The 16752-nt window shown below is 54.3% G+C and overlaps 6 protein-coding genes across 6 annotated transcripts; 2 read left to right on the top strand and 4 right to left on the bottom strand.

Annotated features, from left to right (window-relative positions):
- Nucleotides 1-249: 249 nt before the first annotated feature.
- A1O3_02545 (uncharacterized protein) lies at nt 250-1653 on the bottom strand (the record flags this gene model as incomplete). Its single annotated transcript, XM_007732685.1, has 2 exons — nt 250-1045; nt 1412-1653. The coding sequence occupies 2 exons, from the start codon at nt 1651-1653 to the stop codon at nt 250-252; spliced, it is 1038 nt and encodes a 345-aa protein (XP_007730875.1).
- Nucleotides 1654-3048: 1395 nt separating this feature from the next.
- A1O3_02544 (uncharacterized protein) lies at nt 3049-5191 on the bottom strand (the record flags this gene model as incomplete). The annotated part of the gene is made up of 2 exons (XM_007732684.1): nt 3049-3600; nt 3653-5191. 2 exons carry the CDS (start codon nt 5189-5191, stop codon nt 3049-3051), a joined length of 2091 nt encoding a protein of 696 aa, XP_007730874.1.
- Nucleotides 5192-7516: 2325 nt separating this feature from the next.
- On the bottom strand, nt 7517-9049 carry A1O3_02543 (RuvB-like helicase 1; the record flags this gene model as incomplete). Its single annotated transcript, XM_007732683.1, has 4 exons — nt 7517-7978; nt 8033-8580; nt 8635-8854; nt 8906-9049. The coding sequence occupies 4 exons, from the start codon at nt 9047-9049 to the stop codon at nt 7517-7519; spliced, it is 1374 nt and encodes a 457-aa protein (XP_007730873.1).
- A 313-nt stretch (nt 9050-9362) lies between these two features.
- On the top strand, nt 9363-10259 carry A1O3_02542 (uncharacterized protein; the record flags this gene model as incomplete). The annotated part of the gene is made up of 1 exon (XM_007732682.1): nt 9363-10259. The coding sequence occupies one exon, from the start codon at nt 9363-9365 to the stop codon at nt 10257-10259; it is 897 nt and encodes a 298-aa protein (XP_007730872.1).
- A 505-nt stretch (nt 10260-10764) lies between these two features.
- On the bottom strand, nt 10765-11514 carry A1O3_02541 (uncharacterized protein; the record flags this gene model as incomplete). The annotated part of the gene is made up of 1 exon (XM_007732681.1): nt 10765-11514. The coding sequence occupies one exon, from the start codon at nt 11512-11514 to the stop codon at nt 10765-10767; it is 750 nt and encodes a 249-aa protein (XP_007730871.1).
- Nucleotides 11515-12652: 1138 nt separating this feature from the next.
- A1O3_02540 (uncharacterized protein) lies at nt 12653-16219 on the top strand (the record flags this gene model as incomplete). The annotated part of the gene is made up of 1 exon (XM_007732680.1): nt 12653-16219. The coding sequence occupies one exon, from the start codon at nt 12653-12655 to the stop codon at nt 16217-16219; it is 3567 nt and encodes a 1188-aa protein (XP_007730870.1).
- Nucleotides 16220-16752: the final 533 nt, after the last annotated feature.

Genomic DNA, 16752 nt, shown 5'->3' with positions numbered 1-16752 from the left:
AAAGTCACTCAGACCGAACGGTAACTGAAATCAGGCGGGACATGTTCAACTCCAGAATGTCTAGCAAGTGGCAAGTGGCAAGTGGCAAGTGGCACGATACTCAGTATGGTTGATGTAGCAGAGCAACGGTAGTTTTGTGTTCCAACAATGACCATGTTGTATATTAGAAGTTGGGTTGAGGCCTTCGTCTCGTCCTACACTATGTATCCTTGACTTAGTGCTCGGAGTGCACGGATATAGTAGTTATGGTTAACTTGAAGAAAGCTTCTGCACCACGGCGTCCTCGAGCCTCGCCACAGCCCAGTCCAGCACATGGCGCATGTCCAAGGTCCCCTGGCCCGGACACACGTCGACTCCCTGCTGGCGGCACTGGGCTTGGTCGAATGTGCCGGCCTCGACATCGCCGCCCACAAACATCCAGGCGTGGTCGCGGGCGTAGTTCGGCCAGACGATGTCCTCGACGTAGCCCGGCGGATCGACCCAGAAGCCCTCGAGGGTGACGTAGCCCGTGCGCGCGAGGCGGCGGCTGAGCATCTGGTCGCGCGTCACGGGGAGGAAGAGGCGGCGGTCGAGAACGGTGCGGGAGATGTCGTGCAGGTGTGCGAGGAGAGGTGCTGACGAAGACGGTGACGATGAGAGCGTCGGCTCAGGTGGTTCCGGATATAGTAGGAACCCGTCGAGGACGCAGATGCGGATCTCGTGGCTGTCGCCAATATTACTAGTAGCCCTCCCTGAGAGGTCCGGTGTTGTTGGGTCGCTCTTGTTCTGGTTCTGGTTCTTGGACGCGGCGACATGGTCTTGGACGACTCGGTCGAACCACGCTGCAACTTGATCCTTGACGCGGGCGACCTCGGAGTCGCTGATCCCGCTGGGCCCGATGGCGTTCTGGTCCTCCTTGCTCGCCATCTCGGCCGGCAGCGTGCCGTGGTCGCGGACGTGGCGGAGCGTGCGTTCGAGGAGGGGCAGGTCGAGGGATTCGACGCAGTCCCAGTCCTGGAGGTCGCGGGTGCCGAACTCGGGGGATGATGCTGAGACGATGGGGACGCTGGGGACGGAGAGACAACGTTGTTAGTGATGAGAGTAGACGCCGCTGTAAAGAGAGATGTGCACATCGTTTCTGACCAGGGCCGGAACACGAAACAGAACAAAGACCGCTTGCCAGGTTCCCACAGTGTCTGACAGGCTCATGATCTAATTGAGCTGGCATCACCACCAGCACGGAGAACCCCTTTTCTGTTGTTTCCGGACAAGAAAGTAGTGGAGGTCGAAAGGGACAGCACCTGGAACTTGAACACAAACACACACACACATACACACATACACAAACACAAACGAGACAGAGATAGAGAATGTGAAGGTGAAAAAGGAGAGGAAAGAAACGGAAGACTCGGCGGCCAGCTGGCTTACTTACTCCTGATCGGTCTTGTAGAAATCATCCTCATGCAGCACGAACAATGTCAGCTTCCATCGCGTCGGCCGGGCTGCTGTAGCTGTGGCTGTAGCTGTAGTTGTGGGAGTGGAAGTGGTAGTAGTAGTGGCAGTGGTAGTGGTAGAAACCTCCAAGTCGAAAATGGTCCGCAGCAGCCTCGCGAGCGTCGTCTTCCCACTCGACGACGGACCTGACAAACCGATCAGAATGGTCTGGCGCGACATTGCGCCAATGATAAGTCTGAATCTCAAACAACAACAGCAACAGCAACAGCACCTAAGGCCAGACCAGACCAGGCCAGGCCGGGACGTCCTCCGGACTGCGGACTGCGGACTGCGCACTAGATAGCTATATATCTCGCCGAAAATGTAGGGTAGGTGGATGGATATGGACATGCAAGATATATCTGTATGTGTGTATATATGTGTGGCATAATGCCGTAAGATACTGTCAGAGATCTAGGATGGATAGGATAGGATGCCGTGGGATATCTGCGGATCTGACTGGTCTAGATATCACTCTCCCGCCTATCGAGCAGCTGGGGATTGCGGGACTCTTGGTGGCCCGAGTCCAATCTCGGAAAATATCAAGAAAACACGCATGCTTGAGCTTAGTTATTCTATCCATCAACAGCGAGTGACTGTAATTCCCGATAGATATTTCAATTCCCTGGGGAAGTTCTAACCACTCAACCACTGTAGGCCTTAGACATGCATAGGTATGGATATGGCAGCACCCCTCCGAGGCACGTGACCAACACGCGAGGCTGCGCAAACGAACCGCGAGGCGAAGCAAGACAGGGACGAGCTTGTCCTCCAAGAAGTGAAAAGACCCAGAACCGCAAAGTCACATAATAACGACGTTGCGATTCTATTAGAGAGCATCTGGCGGACTGACGAGCATCCCGGTTCCAATTCAGTGCCGTGCTGTGCCGTGCCGTGCCATGTCCATTCCGGTCCTTCGCCCGCCCGTTCCAACCCGGCCACACTCCTTGACGCGTATCCAACTCCCGCTCAATGCTCCCCGGACGCATGTCTTACTTTTTCCTGTCTGCGACCCGACAGACAAACCCCGCCGGCCAGACACTTCCGGACCTTCGTCCATAGACATGAGGTTCCTTTCTCCAACATCAAACATGTACTGCCGAGGTGATAAAGTGCAAATCCAGGACGAGGAGAAAGACTCCCCGTAAACAATAATATGATACAAATCCGTTGGAGTTGAAGCCGAGCCGCCCGATCCCACCTTCTCACGACGCTCCTGCCAGGCCCAGACGAGAAATCGATCGTCGTAGACTCTGACTCAGGACAGAGTTTCGTTTCCAAAGACCCGACGTCACCTTGATCTAGAGGAAAGAAGCGTCCGGCCCATCTGCCCCCCCGATCTCGACACCGAAACCCTTTGGGGGATATCCAAAAGGATTTTATGCAATAGCGCAAAAACATAACCATCGCTGAACAACTCATTTCAAACGCCGTGCTCGTAGGCCTTGCGTCAAGATGGAGCAAGCGCCGGGGCGTAGATCCAAGAATGCCCATAGGCTGCGGCGGAACATGCCCTGGGCCTGGGCCTGGTCCAACTTCACTTCGCGCAATGTCCCACGCGGTCCGAGGGGGCCATCACGACGCACCGGCGGCGGCTTTCTGCCTTTTGCCCCCAATCTTGGGACTGGGTTTAACTTTGCTGGGCCCACTCGGCTCTCCCCCAGCATTCTCTTCTTCAAGCTTGACGGCACTTGCACGCCGCCGCTTATTAGAGACGTTCGGGCTGGTGTTGGTGCTAGGGCCTTGACTCCCACTGAGATTGGACCCCTGAGCACTCATCTGGTGCATCATCGAGACCCCACCCGCGGCGGGATTTTGTGCGGGACTTGGCGTATGTACCGGCCCTCCCATGAGGGGTGATCCTTGAGTCTGGGAGACTGCCAGGTGCCCCATCCCGGGCGAGTTCATCATCGTTGGGCCGTTCATGCCGGGGTGCATCGCGTTGCTATATGGTACTTGACCGTTCGCAGTTCGCGCCATATGGTTCTGCATTCGAGTACTATTGACCTGGGCCATGGCTTGGGCGTTTTCTTGAGTGACTCTGAACATGGTCTCCTTGATGCCGACTCCGGGATGAGAATGGAAATATTCCATGAGCGGGCCCATGGCCGTCATGACCTCCGCAATCTGGAAACAAAACGTCAGCATTCGAGGAGAACCACACGCGCGAGTAACTCACCTCGAGAAATTGAAAAATGTGATTCGGCACTCCCCATTCGCCAACCCCGGAGCTGGGAATGATGAGCTGTGTACTCAATGCCGCCGCTTTTCCTTGAGCGCGTTTGACATTTTTGTTGATCTTAGGACTCTGCTTCGTCTCGGGGGATGGTGGCTGGGTAAGAGCGTTTCGGGGAATGTATTCTTGCCAACCGGATGTGCTAATATTGAGATGTTCTATCTTTTGCATGTCGTCAAAAATGACCCGCAGCTGTCCAGTCGTCGTCACTCGGATATCATTGCCGAAGATATAGGTCAGACTCGCATTGCTGCTCCAGATGTGTACCCCGCCATTCGGCAATTTGTTTTGATTGTGATCGTACGACTGCAACAGGAGCTGTTTCACTCCGCTCGCAAAGTGTGTGTGATAATAGCGAGCCAGTGACGGATACTGAAGCTGGAAGGACTTGTCCACCCCGTTTTTGTTGCTGAACAGCTGCTGTCGTATGGATCCAAACGGCGAAAAGTACCGTCCAATGATTTGTTCCCAATAGTCCAAGTCATGAGGTCGATCGGGGGCGGCGAGAGTGTCCTGATACATGATTAACTGTAAAATGCACTGACCTCCCATCATCGTGTCAGGCTTGGCCACCTCGGGTACGAGCATAGGCGCGGCTACGTCGTGTTGTTGTTTCACTGTTGGTTCTTCTTCGGGCTCACTCGTCTTCACTGGCTGGCTGGCTGGTTGGGTTTGCTGCTGGTTGCCGCCCGGTTGCGCCTGTGGTTGTTGGGGTTTCGGTTGCGAAGGTTGCGGTTGAGGCTGCGATGTTGGCACTGGCTGCTGTGGAGCTTGAGTCTGCGGGATCGGCGTCGGTTGAGAAACCGGAGTCTGAGTGTGCCGTTCCTGGGATCGAGTCATTTGCATCTGCTGATTAGCGGCCCTCTGGTTCTGAGCGGCGGCCATTTGAGCTGCATGGTGAGCCGCCTGGGCCTGTTGAGCCTGCATCAAGCGTTGCTGGTGTTGCTGTTGCTGGTGCTGGAAATTTTGTACCTGAGGGTTATTCGGGTTCATTTGCATCTGCGGATGCATTCCCATTCCCATTTTCATTTGTGCCAACTGTGCTTGATTGAAGCTGGGCCCGTTCGGCAAGCCCATCGGCATCCCTTGCTGCTGTTGCTGTTGCATCTGCTGCATCATGCGCTGTCGGGCAAGCATCTGCTGCTGTTGCGGTGTCATGGGCATCTGACCAAAGTTCATTTGTGGGTGCTGCTGTTGAAACATTGCTTGTTGAGGACCAAGATGTGCCATCGCCATTGTGCCATTGTGCATAGGGCCAGGGGCGGGCGTCCCAGCACCTGGAGGCATGCCGGTTACCATAGGTCCCTGTGTGACCTGCGGCCCCGAGACGCCAGGATGCATACCCTGCATCATTCCAGGCCCCGGTTGGACCCCCATGTGGCCAGCTCCTGGATGCTGCATTCCCGCCATAGGATGTCCATGGGGCATACCTGGGTGCCCGGGAGCCATGCCCGCATGGGGAGGAAAGGTTGGGGCCATCATCTTCAGCAGCACTTATTCCTGGATGGAATTACCGCCAAACAACCAAAATGTCGGGCGCGCTCGTCTGATAACGAAACCACGCGGCGGTCCCTGTGATTGCTCTTAGAAACCGTCTCTTCTATCCGCCTCCGATTCCTCTGGCCCCACTTTTACCGAGTGTGTATGAAGTTCGCGACAAGAAATCGTGATTACATTTGAGTCGTAAATGGAATCGTATCTTTCAAGCAGAACCGGGGTCTTGGGCGACCGAGAGTTGGCAGTCGTGGGCGATGCGCAGCGGCTCTGTCGTGTGGCAGGGGACTGGCCGACGTCCACGGCGGCGTACTATGGGGGTAGAGTCAGTGTCGCGACAACCAACACAACAGGTTCATCTGTGGCTGATAGTTCGGAAATTGACGCGCATAGGCTTCATGTTCGACAGATCTCTATAGGAGGGGATGACAGGGTTGAATCAGGTGAGATGATAGCTGGGTGTCGTGTACGGCGGTGGCGGTGGTGTTATCGGGCGACTGGTGACCCTGCAGAGCGAGAGCGGAGCGAGGAGTCGGGCTCCCGCCTCGCGCAGGATGGCGAGAATAAAGAAAGAGGGAACAGCGAAAGAGCGAGGACGAGAGAAAGGAAAGGAGAGCTGCAGTGTATCGTCGCTTGAGATGCGCGAGCCTCGATGGTGTTCGAAGCTGCAAGGACGAGGTACGGGATAGTCAGGGCAGAGGTTGAAGGTGCAGCGCAGTTGCAGTTACGGGTGGGTGGCAGACTGGCAGTAGTTCGCAGTTGGCAGTGGGCAGGTGGTAGGGATAGGACCGATCGGCTGGGGGAGTCGGGCTGCAGTCGCTGGCTGGGAGTAGTAGTGGGAGGCGGACGCCAGTCTCAGTTCGACTTTTCGACTTTCGACCTTCGGGGGCTGCTCCTGCTTCTTCAACTTGTGCCAGCGAAGGCGCCAGTTTGCCAAGCCTGCGTCCGATCGCCAGACTGGCTGGACTCGACCGCCCTTGACCACATCGGGAACTAGTGGGTTGGGCTCTTGCTGCTTTTTCCGCCTGCGCCCCGGCTCCAAATAATAATCTCGGGAGCAGGCCATCAAATAAATTATATAAAAGAGTTTTGATTTTCCATCCTGCATCTCTGCTTCCTCTCCTTCGTCCGCCTTCTCGGCTTTTCTCACTCCCTGTCCTCGTACAGCCAGCCAGCTGCCTGGCTCCTGTTGACTCATGTTATGCTGCTCACAATCTTCTGCTGGCTGACCTCCCCGTTGCTACCTACAGATATGCTACTGGTAAGTAACCCTACTCTCGGCAGATCACTGATTCCTGTCTGCCCTCCACTGCTCAGAAGATGACATCTTAACATCCTTCTTCACTTTTTCCTGATTCGCCCTTGAAGAAACATCCAGATCGTCATCGCTGGACGGTCTGTTACTAGCCAGTATATATTGTCTGATTTGACAGCTACCCGCTTCGTTCTTGCATTCGAACTCCGGCAACTGTTGCTAACAACTTGTCTCAGATGATACAGCTGGAACCTGGTTTCCTCGATCCAAAGACCATACCTCCAACGGCATTTCTCGGCTTGTCAATGTATGTACCATCCTTCCATTCTCCTTCCCAATGTTCCCCTTTCCTATGATGAAAAACTTTTCCACATTCGCAGTTTCCACGCTAGCACTGGCATGAACCTAGTAAGTCCAGTTGTCGATGAGCGCGCAATCTTCCTTGGATGTCTGACTTGGAATCTACCCAACTTTATTGCTACTTGAAGTGTGTTGTCATGTTCCCGCGAAGCTGACATCTCTCTCATTTAGGTAGTTCTCGTGCTTCTGCTTCTGCTCCCCCGTCCCACACAGTTCTATTGCAGGTTCAAACAAAATAGTATACACTACAGTCAAGAGTCGAGAGGAGGAAGGGCATGGGTCACTGTTCCTTTGCACCTATACCATGTTTTGATACGCGATTGTTACAACCGCCACTGAACTGTATCAGGCAATAAAAATATCTTGTAAACATGAATTCTGGGTCCCTGGTAGGACCTCTTATCCCGTAGATTTCCTCTCTCCTCGACTCGTGGCGGCGGAGGATCTCTTTTCTTATCTGGTGATACACTGTAGACGGATGCGATGGTGTTGATCTGGCCATCTTTGGGGTGCTTGCAGATCTCGTCCGCTCATCTTCGAGGCCTTCCCCAAGTCGCGGCTCCCACTGAAGACCATAGCACCTACGCTCCAAATAGCAACCATTCCATAGCGATCTGCAATTCTGCTGAGGGCGTGCCACATACGAACAGTAATACAATGCTTCATAAACTCCCCATTGATCTCCTGCCGTAGGCCTTTCAACTGATGAATGATCCAGCAGATGCCTCCACAATCTTTGCGCTTCGCCTGCCGTCAATGAAGAGATCCTCGCACTCAGCAATGTCCTCGGGCGCGATCTCCTGTCTCCCGTTGACCTTGGCCAATATGCTGCTGGGGGTCAACAGCTGCAGTGCGTAGCGTAACGACACGTTCGTGCCATGCTGGGCGAGTTTCTCAATGGCCGCGTCGGATATGGACAGGCCTTCCGTCTTTGCGCGTAGACGGATGATGGTTTGGATTTCGGACGCGCTGTATGGATGTGTGGGAATGATGAGCAAACGGGCTAGAAGATCGGGCGGCACGCCGTGTGCGCCTTTGATGTCTTGGGTGCCGCGAATGATGGTGTTTCCCCGGTTTGAGGCCAGGATGACAATTGGGGAGATGGGCGACTCGAGAGCACGATTCAGATATGTAAAGCATTCAATGTCGAGCATGTGGACCTGATATCACAACGATCAGCCCTGCGTGGAGGAGTCGCGAAAAGGATAGCTTACCTCGTCGATGAACAGTACACCGGGAACCAGCTCGGCCACACCCTGGTCAATGTATCTGCTGACGACCTTGTTGATCTCGGCTCTTAGCTTGTCTGTGATTTCCGTCTTTTTGGGCTTCATCAGTTGGCCCATCATGCTCATAACATCCTGGCCACCCTGAGGTCTGGCATTGGCAATGTCCAGATCGTGCAGCGTCACGTCTTGCACGACTTCCTTCTTCTTATGCACCTCTCCCTTGGGTATGGGCACGTATTCTTCCGCCTCTAGATCGAATTCTGTAGCGTAGGCGTCTGATCGTCCAACTCTCTTACAGGCGCCTGTATTTGCCTCGATGTAGACGACGTCACCGACCATGACCCTCTCTTTCTGAATGGCCTCGTAGATGCTGGGATCGAGCCTCAGTTTCTTTGTGCCTTTCGCGGATTTCAGGGTGATGATGAGATGAGAAATAGTGCGCCCGAATCCTCCCAGGGGATTCTCTGATTCCTCGGGGATGAGTTCTGTGACTTCGCCTTCGTAGACTTCTTTCGTTTCGCGCACTCGAAGCCCTAGCCACAGTATGTCAGCCTTGATGGCGCGCCGAACCGTGATCTCGATCTCACCTATTGCCCTTCTGAAATTTTCCATCAACGCCTCTGTCTTCTTGACCTCTGTGGAATACACTTCGCTGCCCACAATGGGACAGAAAGGCACCTTGGTCCCTAGTTCTTGAGATACCGCTAACGCCAAAGCCGTTTTCCCAGTACCTGGCCCTCCCGCCAATAACACTGCTCTCCCAGACATCTTTTTGGCTTTAATGAGATCGACAACCACGCCGCAAGCCTGGTCCCAGTTAGTCAAGACGCGCATCTTTCCTCGGAGGAGTCTATGTACCTCGCGGGCAGCAACTTGGCCGACGAAACCATTTCCAGAAGTCTCAGCAGTCCCGTCGGAGCGCAGGCCCAATCCCTTGATATGTGTATGCGCCGCGGTGCGGTTTTCGCGCGAAGTGCCCTTGACTTCGCTGATGTTGACCATTCTGAAGCGGCTCACGCGCGATATCGACAAGAGGGTAGTTCAAGATGACGGAGATAATCAGAGGAATGTATCGGGAACTCGGGAGCGCATTGGAACGAAAGCGAGTGTGGAATAATGGGTGGCTGCTTGTCAAAATGCCCTGTCCGCGACGGTCCAAAATCACGCTAAAAAGTTGAGCTCAACTTCAATGTCCGCAAACTCTCCTCGTCACAAAACCACTCGGTCGACGCACACCTCGACTCCACGTCGGCAATTGCTCGCGACCTTCTTTCTACCGGTTTCGCTAATTGCGCTTGACGCTCACAGTTGCAACATGTCGACGTCCGCGATCACCAAGTTGCCGCCTGTGGTGCGCAGCCCGACAACGCTGCAGTACCTCGAGTACCTAGGCAACAGATCACACGACCCATACTTTAAACCCAGGTTTGCTTTCAAAAGCGAAGACCGCAAGCATACTTTCAGCTCACCCATGATCCGCTATACGGATCCCCTGATGCCCCCATATCCCTACGGCAAGAATCACGCATTCAAAGAAGCGAACTTTGGTCTCTACGGTGGGGCCACACTCCAGTCGGGGAACAAGATCTCCAAGGGGAGGAATAAGGGTAAAACGTTGCGAAAGTGGTTTCCCAATGTGAGGATCGAGACACTGAGGAGTGAAGCTCTGGATAAAGAACTCAAAATCCCGGTCACGGCTCGTGTGCGGAGGACGATACAGAAATGCGGCGGACTGGACGAATATGTCACTGGAACGAAACCAGCGCGGATAAAAGAGTTGGGTCTGCTGGGTTGGAAGCTCCGATGGCTTGTGATGACATCCCCGAAATGGCAAGAGAAGTTTGCGAAACAACGAAAGGAACACAAGTTGCCGAATGAGTTTTCTCCATCTGGGTCGTTTGAGGCTGCTTGGAACGATGAAAGTCAGAGAGCCAAATTCATCGAGCAACAAGATGCAGCATGGGAGGACCTCCGTGAAGCAGCTGCAAGATTCGAGAGACATGTGCAGAAGCATTGGATTGAAAATGGCGAAAAGGAAGCATACCACGTCCCCAAACTGGAGACATTGATAAGACGCAGTCCAAGTGAATTGGATCTGCCGGTACGCCTGGCAAGAGATCGAACCCGTTCTAACGTCACGGCTGCCATGAAAGTCAACCTCGTTGTGCAAACCAAGATTCAGCAAGAGAAAGCAACCATCGATGTTGAATAGGCTGGCTTGGGCAGCTGTGCTGGGCTGCCCGTAATCTCCAGTTGAACGGCCGAAGAGGATTCGATGGTGGCCATTCGCCTACACTCACACGGCCGCAGATGCCGCTGAGCGAGTCCACGGAGTGTCTTTGTCCCGAAGTGACCGGGTCTATCAGTTGATATGCGCAGAGTTTCGCTCTGGCGCTTTGAAGAAAGCATTACACTTGGGGTAACCATCTAAAGGCATGGGTTATCGACTGGGTCGGGATATTGCTGTGAGGGCTAGGGCGTTGTATACTAAAGAGATGTGCATTAAAGACCTGGAACTGGCTTGAGTACCATAGGCAGAACAAAAGACTAGCATCGCATTCGATGGAAAACAATGTCTGGGTCTCTTTTCTCGGATCAGAGCCGAAAATGTCATAATACCGAGCAAGTTTGCAAGCACCTTCACAATTCGAACTACCAGAGCCTTCGTGGAGTGCTCGTCATGATCCCATATAAGCAATCCATCATGATCATTAGCATCACAAGCAGCCGTCGCCAGTAGTCCTTTTCGCCTCGGAACCAGGTACCTGACCATGTGCCTCCAAGTCCTTCCAGCGCTGAAACAATCTCGTGAAAGCCGGGGGTTCTTGAGCACCACCAACTTCCCAGCGGCCATTGATCTCGTAGTGCGGGACGCCACTGATGCCTTTCAGCCTCGCCTCTTCTGCCAGCCTGTCGACCTCCTCTCCATCCTTCCCACTCTCCAAGTACTCTCTGATTTCCTCCTTGGAGCCGAGGCCAGCTTCCAGGCCAATTTCAGCAAGCGTGTCCAGGGTCGTGATATCGACTTCCTGTTCGAAATAGCGTCTCCAAAGACCCAATAGGGCCTTGTTCTGTGCCTCCTCGCCGCCGCGGTTCTGAGCCCAGTAGACCAAGCGATGTCCGTTCCGGCTGGGGCCGGTCATGCCGCCAAATTTGAAGTTCAGACCCTCGCCTGCGGCCACCTGGCGCATCATGGCTTCGATCTGATTCGCTCGCTGCGGGCCAAACTTGGCTTCATACATTTCCCTGCGTGGGCGGGATTCCACGGGGAACGGTGGTGGAATAGCTCCGTTGGTGGCAGTGAGCTGAGGAGGTGGCTGGAGGTAGAACGGCATGTATTTGAGATGGAACTGGTCGTCTGGGTATGTCTTCTTGTGTTGGGCGATGGCTTTGGCCAGCCTGGCTCGCCCGATATGGCACCAAGGACATACTATGTCTGAGGTGATGGTGATGTTGTAGTTCGTCATCGCGGCGAAGAGGCGATGGGTTGGCTTGAAGAGCATCAATTGAATGCCAATTCACACAAGACGGTCCGTTTGAAAGACCGTGTTCAGCTGTTGTTTGTCCTTTGTATGCTCGTCGCAGGCGTGTCTTGTCGGATGGAAAAGCGCAAAGTCTCCAGGATGGTAGATTCGACAGATTGTATTATATTTCTATATTTCTATATTTCTATGGATTTGTCAGCCACTCCCAACCCATTCTGAGGCTTCGCGAAGCTTCGGCTTCCCCAGCTGTCAGTCTACAAGTGGCAGTATACACAGAGCATGATAGTGTGCTCGGTGAAAGAGGGTGCAAGAGTGCTCGTCCTAATCGTTCAGCTGGTTCACCTCGACATGGGCAAGAGACAGCGTTGTGCTAGTTATGGACCATCATCTTTGTTCGAAGGGAACCGACTCCATCAAGACTAGACGACAACGGGTATCAGTGATGGGTAGGAGAGTAATAGATATGAGCATGATTCCTACCGCCTCCGCCCCCTCGTGAGCCTGGATGTTAGCCAGCAATTGTCCTTTAAGCTCACGCATATGTACTCAGACGTCGACAAGGCTTGGGGCCGCAGGCTGCCATGCGGCCGCCAAATTAGAGCGTCTGACGAGGCTCAGGGCTGAATGGCCGGAGGGCCAATGCCCATGTGGGGGATAAATGTTGCTGTCAGACTGTATCCATTTCTCTCCATATCAGTATCAGACTCTCTCGTCTCTCACCACCAACACCAACCTCACCGTCCGCTTTCGCTGGAGACTTGGTCCATCTGTAGTTGTCTACCACTTGGCCTCCCATCTACCCTGTCATGCCCAGTGATAGCTATCCTACTGCTCAAGCTCTCCTCGACGACGACGACGATGATGGACCCTTTGATATCAATGGGTTCTTCGTCGGTTCGGCAAACATCGACAGCCGGACTGCAGTCGAAGGCTCAGGTCAGAGTATCCTCCCTGTACCTGACCAGAAGGTAAAACCTCTCAGAGCAGTCTTCCATCAAGCAATATTGACTCCAGGTAGCCTGACATACACCATATGACCTCGTCCTGCTCAACCACGAAGCCCGTGGATCGTGATCCTCTCCCTCTGCCTAACCAAAGCCATCAGCCACCACCATCTCCCATGGACAACTATATAGCCCTCGGGGCTATTCGTCTGGTCCAAGCACCTGACTATGAGGATGATTCCCGCTGGCTCATGGTGGGTTCAGACCAGAATGTTCCGCATCCGCATCCGCTGCTCTCTCAAGGCGAGAAGCGGCAATGGATCCAGACTGAACTTCTTCACCACAAAAGCTTCAGTAACCGCGCCTCCTTGAGGATCTACGCCTTCCCCGAAGGTATCAAGCAGAGCACGAGAGGCTGGCTGAAGGATTCTAGGAAAATCCTCAAATATCTCTCAGCCTTCATTGACATTTCCCCCGATGTATGGGAGGGCAATTATGACGCAGAATCTCCTATTCGCACATACCTTGCGCCCGCAGCGTCACAAGAAGAGTCACTCTTCTACATCTTTAATACGCTTTCATCACCTCGACCATCTGCCGATAGCGCTGGACATTGCCCCCACAGCCAACAAGCCATGGCTGCTATATTTGAGGACGACATCCCTGGACTCAAAACGTCCCTGTACCCGTACCAAAAACGCTCGGTTGCTGCTATGCTGCAAAAAGAAGCAAACCCAGCCAACTCACTTGACCCCCGAAAGCCACAGTTTCGAGACATGCGGGGGAGAAGCTTCTACTTTGACGTGCTCGAAGGGGTGCTACTTCCTCATCCATACCTCTACAGTGAGCCGCGAGGCGGGATCCTGGCGGAGACCATGGGCTACGGGAAGACCCTCATATGCATCGCTCTCATTCTGGCGACCAGGGGCCATTACCCTCAGATACCAGAAGGCAGACTTGACGCGTTTGTCGACCATCAGAATCGTCAAACTCCAAGTCTGCTGGATATGGCTGCCAAGTCGTTGAAACGAGCGGCCATTCCGTGGAAAGGGTACTTTGCCAGCTTCGAGAATGAGGGATACAGCTTTGAACGATGCATCGAGGCCATCGATAAGTATGATGCAGAGTATGCAGAGCCCATTTATCAGCCCACAACGCCAAACCGCGCAGGCAAGAAACGAGAAGAGTTTCGAGTTTTGCGCTTGTGCTACGCGACGCTCCTTATCGTCCCTCCCAATCTTCTTGTGCAGTGGCAGCACGAGATCGAGAAACATACGGAGCCCGGAGCCCTTGACACTCTCGTGCTCGACTCCTCGACGAAAGAGATTCCTCATTACCGGGAACTGATGAAATACGACATTGTGCTTATCACAAAGTCTCGCTTCGAGCAAGAGTATCGCGACGATGATCAGAATCAAGGCCGGCGCATGATCGACCAGGAGAGATTCCAGTCTCAGCTGATCGCGGTCCGCTGGTTGCGAGTGATCTGCGACGAAGGTCATGGCTTCGCTGGAGCGAGTTATCGCACGAACGCAATGGCGATGCTTGACAAAATGTCGATCGAAAGACGCTGGGTGGTCTCGGGAACGCCATCCCACACTCTTCACGGTGTGGAGGTGAATCTTGCCATCAACGATGTCAATCCAGACGGCGATTCATCGCGTGCAGACTCCATCCATGAGGCCTTGATGCGGCGGAAGCCCAAAGACTCGGCCACAGAGGAGATGAAAGACATGGAGAGATTGCGTGTCATGGTGGTGAAATTCTTGAAACTACAGCCCTGGGCGAACCAGAAAGGAGCCGACTACGCCGACTGGAAGAAGTACCTGGCACCGTTCGACGGCTCCGGCAAAAGACGATTCGCCCCAGCTCTGCGGGTGATACTACAGTCGCTCATCATCCGCCACCGCATCGAGGACATCGACAGCGATCTTTGCCTCCCTCCCCTGTACAACACAGCCGTTCACCTGGAGCCAAGCTATTACGACAAGCTCAACATGAACCTGTTCCGGCTGATACTCACTTCCAATGCCATCACCTCCGAACGGGTCGACGAGGACTACATGTTCCACCCCAAGAATCGCAAATACCTGGACGAACTCATCTCCAATCTCCGACGCGCAAGCTTTCACTGGATCGCCTTTACTCATGAAAATGTCTCGCAGACTTTACGGGTGAGCCACGCTTACCTAGATGAGAATATCAACAAGCTCTCTCAGGACGATGTTCGGGCCCTCACCGAGGCAATCGAGAACGGCGAGCGCGCCCTCAACGATCCGGGCTGGCGTGCCTTTTCAACTCTCCATGAAATTGGTGTGTACGTCCAAGGCTTCCCCGACCACGCAGCCCAGGCATGGGCGTTGCACGGCGAACAATCAGATCCTCTACTCTTGGGCGTAGTCGAAGCGCGAGAAGCGCAACAACATGTATGGAAGCACTTGAGTAACGACACTGCCGACGCCGACCCTGCGGCCGGCTTGACCGGTGCAGGTCTGCGAGCCATGCAGGCTGCAAGAGCACGCGCTGCCGAAGAGCAAAAGACAAAACGCGAAGATACCTTCAACACCACCGGCAGCAAGGCTGCGACAGCCAGCGCAGGCAATGAGCCGAAAGTCAAGAGTCAATCGACTTACTCGTCAAATCCACTCTCGTCACCATCAGCCATTCGGACTTCGACCAAGCCTGACGAGACCCCGTCCAACCATCTTCAGCCATCCTCATCACCGGTCCCCAAGCGGCAGCTGCCAGTAGTGGCCGATCAATCAGCCAACAATGCGCTGCCAGCATCGCTGACTCGGACCAGAGTCCTCGGCTTCACGTCGGCGAAACTGAACTACCTCTGCTCGCGCATCCTGACGCTGCACACGAAGGAGAAAATCATCATCTTCTACGACTCGAACAACATCGCATTTTGGATCGCCGAGGCACTCGAGCTCTTGTCCATCCAGTTCCTCATCTACTCCAACACGCTATCGGTCAGCCGGCGCGCCGCGTACCTGGCGACTTTCAACCAGTCGGACGTGTTCCGCGTGCTGCTGATGGATCTGAAACAGGCCGCGCATGGCCTGCACGTGGCTTCCGCCAGCCGGGTCTTCATCGTCTCGCCCATCTGGCAGCCCGGCGTGGAGTCGCAGGCCATCAAGCGAGCCCACAGGATCGGCCAGACCCGCCCGGTGTACGTGGAGACGCTGGTGCTGAAGGGCACCCTGGAGGAAAAGATCCTGCACCGCCGCCAGCAGATGAGCAATGCCGAGCTGGTCAAAGCCCAGAAAAGTCTGTTGGACGACGGCATCATGAGCGAGATCATCCGTGGAGAAGGCTTCCTGAAGATCGCCCACGACGAGGACACCCAATTCAAAGGCCGCAAGTTGGACGTGCCGGTGCCGGTGCTGTTGTTCGAGAAAAGGCCCGGCAGTGGAAGTGGAAGTGGAAGTGAAAGTGGCAGTGGAAAGAGTGATGGTGGAGGTGAGGGTGGAAAGGCCCAGAATGACGCCTTGATTCATGCCTGGGAGGACCAACACCGCCGTCTCGCGAAGAAGAGGAAAAGGGAAAAAAGTCCTGATGCGAATCCCGCCGCCACGTCGCTTGTCCTGGCCGGTGGAGAGTCGGCCAGGTTTTCTGCAACGCCCTCTCGGCCGTCGACGCCGGCTGCTCGAGCAGAGTCGGTGGCTTCGGTCGGCGTCACGCGAAGCGGGCCCTCGAGGCCAAAGAAGAGTGTGACGATCATGGTTGACAGCCCGTGAGGCCAAAGAAGAGTGTGAGGATCATGGTTGACAGCCCGTGAATGCACGAAGAGTCCTGGAATGCTTGTACGATTCTTCTCTCCCCGGGACGCCGTTGAGCTCGATGGAACACCGCGAAAACTTGGAAGGGCTTAGGCTTAGACACCGAAGGCTGATCAGCAGCACGGTGGCAGGGCTTAGGGCCCGGATGTCTATACACCATTGCTACATGACCATTGCTGGAGTGACCAAGTCATTCATGCCCATTGTAGCGTACGCGCACGAGCTTAAGGGATCAAGAATACATTTTCGCTGGAACGAACGAGACAACTCGCTTTATGTACTTTAGCTCTGCTTCTTGCTCTCGTCTGGTACGGAGTACAGCAAGCATATTTGAACCCAACCTAGATAACCAAAGCCAGAGTCAACGTATCCGCTTTTGATGAGGCAAGTGAAAGACATCGTCGATAGATTTGTTAGACTCGCTTGCATCTACTGGCACTGGAAGTGTCTCCTGAACTCGGACATGTTAGTAGTCCCCGACACCAAACACC

Source organism: Capronia epimyces, assembly GCF_000585565.1.
Source record: "Capronia epimyces CBS 606.96 chromosome Unknown aczIQ-supercont1.2, whole genome shotgun sequence".
Lineage (NCBI taxonomy): Eukaryota > Fungi > Ascomycota > Eurotiomycetes > Chaetothyriales > Herpotrichiellaceae > Capronia > Capronia epimyces.
The sequence above is the reverse complement of the archived record's forward strand: the minus strand, read 5'-3'. Positions and strand labels throughout refer to the sequence as shown.